At 41.9% G+C, this 8,381-nt stretch overlaps 1 protein-coding gene across 2 annotated transcripts; it reads right to left on the bottom strand.

The window, feature by feature from the left end:
- Positions 1-6: 6 nt before the first annotated feature.
- Positions 7-8,347, bottom strand: marveld2a (MARVEL domain containing 2a). Of its 2 annotated transcripts, none has more exons than XM_035668543.1 (8): positions 8,268-8,347; positions 6,278-7,267; positions 5,085-5,305; positions 4,539-4,574; positions 4,240-4,406; positions 2,256-2,427; positions 1,802-1,852; positions 7-1,306 (listed from the first exon to the last, which is right to left on the bottom strand). In XM_035668543.1, the coding sequence occupies exons 2-8, from the start codon at positions 7,248-7,250 to the stop codon at positions 1,187-1,189; spliced, it is 1,740 nt and encodes a 579-aa protein (XP_035524436.1). In that variant the 5' UTR covers positions 7,251-7,267; positions 8,268-8,347; the 3' UTR covers positions 7-1,186. The 2 variants fall into 2 exon arrangements, with proteins under 2 accessions (XP_035524436.1, XP_035524437.1); XM_035668544.1 differs by having other exon boundaries at positions 8,235-8,329.
- Positions 8,348-8,381: the final 34 nt, after the last annotated feature.

Below are 8,381 nucleotides of genomic sequence, written 5' to 3'. Positions count from 1 at the left end.
GTAAAGGAATAGTTTGATATTCTGGGAAATTAACTTAATCGCTATCTGGTGAAGAGTAATATCAGAACATTGTTTTTCTTATTCTTTTAGGTATGTAGCTACAGCCAGGAGACAGTAAAGACACATAAGAAACAGCTATATATTGTATTATTGTGGCTCATCTGGGACTTAAAGCTGCTCCTGGTTAATGTCCCAAACAACAGGAAATCAGACTGTTGTGCCCAAATCTTCAGAGACCTTCGAGACATTTAAAAGATGACCTGCAATTATCTTTTCTGATGTGTGCAGCATGAATGAACTGCAAACCTTCATTTCTTAATAAAACCTTAAATAATACATTATTCTGAAATCGGCCATTCTGCATGAGGAGTATTTTAACTTTTGGTTGTCTGAGCGTGTTCTGAAGGACCGGTGAGTAGGACACAACACCCTCACCTCACCCTTTTAAGCGTGTAGGAGAAACCACGGTGGCCACGAAACCCGTGAAAAATGTAAAAGCCCCGATATAGAGCCACATTCTTATATGTTCAGGTGATTATACACTAATGAAAACATACATATGATTATTATATTACATTTCTGCCAATAGATCCTCCTCAATGTTTCACTCTGGAGCGTGAAGTAAAAGTTTAAATGCAGGACTTTTACCATCAACAGAGTATTTCTACACTGTCGCATTGCTGCTTTCATGTCTGTTGCACCAGCTGTGTGTAATTTCTATTTTTACACTAGGACAAGTTATAACGTGTAGATTAGTGAACTTTAGAGGTGCTTGTGGGCTGACTTTGTTGTTGTTGGACAGAGCCAGGCTAGCAGTTTCCCTCTGCTTCCAGTGTTTGTGCTGAGCTAAGTGGATGTAGCTTTACAGTGATCCTACAGAGATGAGACTGGTACTGATTTCCTCACCCAGCTCTTCACCAGAAAGCGAACAAGAGTTCTCCCTAACTATTCCTTGAAGCATAAAAACATTTTACCCTTTGTGGGCTTTAAAAACGCAGACATACAAAACTGCTCGTAGACCTATTTCTAACCACCAACCGCTGCGCAGATTTAAAAGACACAGCAGGCTGGAAGTCCCAGTCATGCTCCTGTGGTCCTCGCTGGGTTTAAATGTCATTTTCACCACAAGTCCTGCTTAGCTGTCAGTAATAGTTCTGTATTTGTGGTGTTTCCAGGGTGGAGAGGTTTAGCTGTATCCGTCGTTCCACTCCATGACTTTATCATATTCCTGGATCTTCTGTTTGATGTGCGACAGTTTGCTCTTCAGGTACTCGCAGCGCTCCTTCTTCTCCAGGAACGTAGGGTCCTGGTGGTGAAGCAGAAACACGAGAATTTAATCAATCAACTGTTCAGGAGCAGTTATTTGTATGACTACTGTTAGAGTGGCAGTCTCAAACACCGATTGAGCCTATGCTCAATCATCACTTCATCTTCATCAGTGGGCCATTGGCTCAATCACCATAGACCTTTTTCACAGCAGCCAAATTAACATGAAATAGTAGGGTAAACACAGGTGTTATCAATGATACTGATTAAGGTTCAGTATCATTGGTAACACTTGAGTTTACCCTACTATTTCATGCCACAATGGCAAATACAGATATGTGCTTTATTCTATTACATTATTAATGTTCTGTTTGGAAGATATTTTACTGATTGACAATGTGTTCATGTGAATGTTTGAGGAACTTTGAGTCTCTAGAAGGAAACAGAACCTCTATAATATAAACTAGAGTGGGCAGCCAACAAACCCACGGCTATAGAGCGTGTATAGAAAACATCGACAACACAATAGGCTCACCTTTTTCTTCCTCTGGTATTCCTGAAGGATTTTGTTAATGCGATCGACCTCCTGCAAAAAGAGAAACAGACTGTATTAAACTCTGAACATTAAACAATGAAGTACAACCCTTTAACAAATATGAAAATGAAAGTGCAATGATGCTGTAAAATCAGCTTAAACTCTGGATGGAGCGGAGAAGGAATTTAAGGGTGGAGGGGAAGTTCAGCGGGAAACAGGAAATACAAACAGAGGAAGTGAGAGAAATGAGGCGCATTTTAACAACAAAAACACTGGGTGCAGACAAGCAATCAGTCTGTCCAACATGCTTCCTCAGCGTTTTCACGTAAAACGAAACACTGATGGGCTGATCCAGCTGAGCAGAAACGACTTCTACTTCTTCTCTACTAAGAAGATAACCCGTATTAGTATTATTTTGAAAAGCACAGGAGACAGGAAGTGTGTAACCAATCACCATCTGGCTGGTGGGGTGCTGGGGCAGACTGCGCATCATGACATCCATGTCGTCAAACTTCTTGAGGGTCGCCTGAACGTCTGCGTGGATCTCTTTGTACTCCGAGTACTGGTCGTTGAACACGGCTCGGTACTGGTCCCGCTCCTCATCCGTCCGGATCATTGGGTACTTCCTGCAGAGAGGAGGCAGAAAACAACTCTTTATTTACCGAGAAGAGTGAAACTGTTCTACAGGTACACACTTGTTAGACATACAGTGGTTACTCAATATTACCAAAGCAGTAACAGACATATATGTTCAGAATATATCCTGTTGAGGGACTGGAGCTACCTTTGCCGGCTACGTTTACGTAGTATAAAAGTTTAGAAATGTGTATCAGTCAATCAATCAATCAGACTTTACTTGTAAAGCACTTTTCACACAAGCAACACCCCACACACACACACATACACACACACACACATACAGTTATAAGTGCTTTTGTGATCAATCAAACACTGCAGGCAGAATTAGAAAAGGATGTAAACTAAGAAAATACGACACTAAATTAACTGAGTCAGGTGTACAAATAGATAAATAAAGTAATAAAACAGATTAAATAACAATAATAAAAACATAAATAGACAAATAAATAAGTAAATAAAAACCAATTAAAAGCCAGACTAAAAAGGGAGTCTTGAGTTTCCTTAAAAAAAGCTGAAACAATTAATTAATTGATTGACAGAAAATATATATAACAGCTTTAATAATCGATTTAGTGTGTCAGTTTAATTCAAATGTAAATAATACACTGGTTGCAGCTCCTTACACGTACATATTTCCTGGTTCTCTTTGCCTGTTTTCACATCTCAACCTGCTGTGTTCGGTTACAACAAACTCAGGTGTGTTTGCCGGTTAACTTCTGCACGTTTAATCTGACATTAAAGGTGTCAATCAGACCGTGGCGTGGACTGAACAACCCGCCCGAGACCGGAGGACCCGGGTCTGATTCCACTCAGACTCCGGTGTGAGGTCTGAAAACTAACAGACCAACCACAGGGTTTTATGATCAGCAGATCAGAAAGTGATCTTATGGGAAGAGATGTAAATGTTTATGCAAATCTTTTGTAACCATGGTAACACATAATCCCGTCAGCATGTGAGCGCAGCAACATTTTTCCTGATCAGTCAGAAGCAGCTGAGACTGCAGTGTGTTGTTCTCTCATCCTACAGTTTGTCCATTAAAAAGTTTATAGATAGATTTATAGAATAATAATCAGTTATTTCTTTGTGAGCTCTTTGTGACACCAGAGAACATAAACATACACATCAGAAGCATTAAAGTGCGACATAAACTGTCAGTCATCAGAATCAGATTTCCCCATGTGTGCTCTGATGCAGCAGGACGACCAGAACTGTCCAATAAAAGAGTCAACTGTCTGTATGATTTCATGTGTACTGGTGTGAACAGGAACCAGAGCAGAACTAAATTAAACTGAAGGGCAACAATGTGTAATGTCGAGCTAGGTATTATCAGCCGATATTGGCCTATTGCAGACATACGTTGTATCGTGTGTGTGTTATCAGATATGCACAGTTTTTATGTGCGGTATATAATGCAGAAAAAAATAACAATGTATATCTTAAATGAACATGTTAAAGAATATTTGACTTCAGTTATTTGTTTAAGAGAGCAGCCTTCTGAGTCCCTTTGCAGTCATATTAGTGCACAATCCTTAAAGAAAAGGTCTATTTTCCCTTTCAGACCCAAAAAAATCACTACATAGCTGAACACACTGAACTACTGTGTGAAAGTGACCTTAAGTCTTCTTTTTTTTTTTTTAACCATTTTTCGCAGCTTTCTGACATTTGAAAGCCCAAATAATTAATTGAGAAGACAACCTGTGAATTAATTGATAATAAAATAGTCGTTAGCTGTATTATATCTACCTCCTCTCACATGCACAACTCTTTACAGTATATTGCATTATGTAGTAGCACTTACGCAATGTAGTCAGGCATAATAACAGGTTTTGGAATGTGCCCTGATGGTATAGCTCCCTGTAAAACCTTTGGTGGGACTGCTTTTAGAGCAGCCTGGATGGGAACGACCGAGGAGCCTTGGACCTGTTCAGGAACTTTGGCTGCAGGACCTGGAACTACTGGAACCATCTGCAGAGACACAGAGACAACTGTGTCAGAATAACTGTGCAGACTGAGTCACCGGATACTGTGACTGTATATCCTGAATGAATGAGTCTGTACTATTGATTTCTACGATGAACAGCATCACAGGATACTCACCAAAGATTGTGTGGTTCGGATGTCAGATGGAAGCATCTGTGTAAACAAAAATATAATCCAGTTAACATGTAGAACATACAGGGTTTCTGAAGGCTTCAACAGGTTAAATTCAAGACTTTTTTAGACTATTATGAATGTAATTTAAGATCTATTTCACGCCCAAACTGGCAAAAACTACAATGGCTTACGTATTTTGCAAAAGGGGAACAGCAAGGTGAGCAGATTAAAGTACTGTGTGAGCATCAACCCTGCCAGAGCACATATTCCTCTCATATGGACTCGTGATTTGTGACGCAACAAAATAAACAAGATTGACATCATTGACAGCCCCGACATTAATATTAATATAAATATATATTGTGAATCTTAGAAACTAACACATAGTTATAAACCAGATTGTGTGTGCACCTTTCTGCATTGCAGTGAGCGTGAACAGGTTTGTGTTGGAATGATGCTTTAAGCTTAAGAAGAGTCTCTGAGCGGTTTTGAGGAATCTCAGGACCCAACCCCGTAAACAACACAAACACAAAGACACTGAGGTCTTACCTCCTGGCCGTACTTCTCCCGGTATCTGCGTGCAGCTTCATGTCTCCACAGCTTGAGACACACCATGGCTCCAATCAGATATACGACCAAAGTGACAAAGAGAAAGATAATGGCGGCAGTCTGGCCCGCCTCTGTCCTGCAGAACGCCCCATTGATGCCGTTGTTGAAGACCGGGTAGGAGCAGAGCCCTCCGCGGGTCGTGTCTCGGACATAAACGATGCCTGGTGAACAAAATACACACATGCTTTAATAAAACTTTCCTATATTGGCATCGATTCGTACGGATATTTTTGGTCTGTCTGATATTAAACGGATCACACTGTGGCTTGATCAATCCTAAAAAAACTAAATATAAACCTCTAATTATTTTTGGCAAACATATTCAGTTTACTGTCATTGAGATAAGGATCGACCAATGTTTCTTTAAGGTCGATACAGACGCAATTAAACTTAAAACTTAGTGTCAAAATTCAGAACAACCAGTGGTAGAGTGAAACTAAGTACATTCACTCAACTTCTTTATGTACAAATTGAGGTACTTCTTTATTTTAGTATTTAAATTTTATGCTACTTTACACCTCCACTACATTTTGAGGCAAATATCGCACTTTTTACTCCGCTACATTTATTTAATAACTTTATTTACTTTGCAGTTTCATACACAAAATATAAATCCACTAATAAAGGATGATGTATAATAATAGTATAAAGTCATCAAAATGAACTCAACAACATCCAACAATGATAGCGATCATACAGGGTTAGTAGTGTGTTAAAAAATAATATAATATATATATTTTGAACACACTTCTTATTGTATCAGGAAGGAAAAAATAATCGTGGAAGATGATTTATAGATATATAGAAAACAAACAAACAGATAAACAGATAAATACTGAATACTGGAGGAGATAATAAGCAGATAATCGGTCTATCCCTACATAGAGACTAAAGAAACCAGAAAATATTCATAACGATGAATCAAATCACAACAGTTGCCGATTGAGTCAGTAGTTGACAACTAATGGATTAATGTTTGTAGCTCTCACTGTGACCTGCAGGTCTAATCAGCACTGTACACGCTCCCTTACAATAAACACACATCTCAGCACCTGAACAAATACAACCTGCGTGGACTCACAGTCCCAGGAGTGACAGTGTTTGTAGTCCAGGTGTGCGGCTGTGTGACCTACCTGCTGCCATGTACAGCACTGCCAGAGCCAGGTTTATGGTGAACTCCGTCAGAGGCCACCAGGAGGAGTCCAGCAGGATGGTGCGGTAGTACATGGTCATCCCCAGCACCAACATGATCACAGTCACCAACCAGGCCAGCCCTGCCACCACCAACACAAACGGGGTCTTGGGTCCTGTGTAGTAGGACCCGCCTGTGGTGCCGCCGTATAAACCGCCTCCGTATGCTCCTCCGGGAGACGAGTATCCGAACATGTTGAACCACTCGTTGTCTTTGTGGATGTACGCACAGACGCAGGCAAACACGGCAGCTCCCAGCAGGAGCTCCACGCAGCCCAGAATCCTCAGCAGTCCGGCCCAGGACTTCATGTAGCCGTAGCGCAGGTGGTACTCCTCCACTCGCTCGCTGTAGGTCAGACCGGTTTGGTAGGTGCGCCCTGACACGGACTCGTGGCCGTCCGGTAGTTCCAGAAGCTCCTTGCGGGAGTTGTAGCTGCTGCCCGAGCCGCCATAAGGATCCCGGTACGATCCCGGGACAGAGGGGGACTGTGGAGGAGAGCAGCGCACCCCCTCACTGGTGCTGTTGTTGTTGTTAGAGGAGGAGGCAGACATGGACCAGGGCTTGTTACTGCTGCGGTTGCTTCCTCTGAAGAAGTTCTTCCAGGAGTCCGGGATGAAGCGGTGGACCGGTTTAATGTCGAGGGCCGGGTCGGCAGCCGGGTCGGCAGCCGGGTCGGGGTCTGCGTTGTCCTCGCTGCCGCTGGGATCAAACTCGGGGCCCACGGGAGGCTGGTCCGGCAGAGGCGGAGGAGGGAGGGGGTCGGCGCTCTGAGCGAGGTGAGCCGATCTCTGCTCCCTCAGCGGCTGCAGGTCGTGGGAGTCCGCTCGGGGTAAAGAGCCCTGTGGCACCTGGTCATAGTGCGGCGCCTGGCGGACGCGCTCAGTGCGTCCATAAAAGCCTCCTCCATAGGACATGAGGATGGTGATGATCCCTGAGAGCACACATCACCATCAGTACTGTTTCAATGTGGTAGTTAGAATCAAAGGATTACAGCTGAGGGTAATTAGTTGCTCGACAGGAAAATATTTGTCTAATTGTAATAATTGTTTAAGTAAATGTCAAACATTTGCTGGTTCCANNCTTTTCTCTGTTTCACAACATTTAAAATATAATATCATCTTTGGACTCTTTCAGAAAATACAAGATTATATCCAGATTGCTTAATAAACAATTAACCAGCTGATAAATCTGAAATCAATTTATTTCCTCACTATCAAAACAGTGAAAAGCATCACTATTATTTAAAAGGATCCTCAAATGTTTTGTTTTTTCCCCCTAACATATAAAAACCCCAAAATATTCAATTTACTATCAGAAAAAGCAGAAAATCCTCCAACTGTCAAACAGGAACTCGGGAATGTTTGCATCCTTGCTTTAAGAACAAATGAATGAATCTATTATCAGCCAGTTATTTCTCTGTCGATCAACTAACCGAGGAATGATTGAAGCTCTCAGCATATCATCGATTATCAGAACTAAAGGCAAAGAGAGAGGAAATGTACAAAAAGAAGAAGCCCAAAGATCAAAACAAACTCCAGACTGATGAGAACATTGGAGATTATCCTTCATGCAGCTCGGTACCGAACAATTAAAGCTAACCCCCAGTACCTGAGGACACCAGAGAAAAAAAGCCCTCATGAGTGAAGATGTTATCCCAGAATCCTCCATGCATGCTGAGTCAAGAATGCATTTTTGTGCTGCGACCCCCCCCCCCCCCCCCCCCCCCCCCCCGTTGTTGTTATAACCACTAAAGTCTGTTGAAAGAAAAGCTAACTTACCGGTGTTTGTCGCAGACAGCACAAAAATGCATTATTGACTAAATCAGCCCTTAAAAGCCTTAAATCTCCTCTAAGTTGATCTTTGAGAGGTTAAAAATAATATGAACTGAGCTTGAATACCTCTTTCACACGCAGTCACTCAACACGACTTACATTGGCTTGCAGGTCAGAATGCAAACCTGGTATGAACACAGAGTGCCGAGGAATCAACCTGGGGAGACAAACAGAGACGTTAGCAGTGTCACACTCTGGTTTTTAAGAAATCCA

The sequence above is a fragment of the Morone saxatilis genome, unplaced genomic scaffold (assembly GCF_004916995.1).
Source record: "Morone saxatilis isolate NCDOM2014 unplaced genomic scaffold, NCSU_SB_2.0 Contig21, whole genome shotgun sequence".
Lineage (NCBI taxonomy): Eukaryota > Metazoa > Chordata > Actinopteri > Moronidae > Morone > Morone saxatilis.
The sequence above is the reverse complement of the archived record's forward strand: the minus strand, read 5'-3'. Positions and strand labels throughout refer to the sequence as shown.

Excerpts from the sequence above, each read along its gene's own strand:
- marveld2a (XM_035668543.1), bottom strand. The coding sequence starts at position 7,250 with ATGTCCTATGGAGGAGGCTTTTATGGACGCACTGAGCGCGTCCGCCAG. Across the intron at positions 4,407-4,538 it reads TCCGAACCACACAATCTTTG|ATGGTTCCAGTAGTTCCAGG; the intron begins GTGAGTATCCTG and ends GTGTCTCTGCAG. Across the intron at positions 1,307-1,801 it reads AATACCAGAGGAAGAAAAAG|GACCCTACGTTCCTGGAGAA; the intron begins GTGAGCCTATTG and ends CTTCACCACCAG.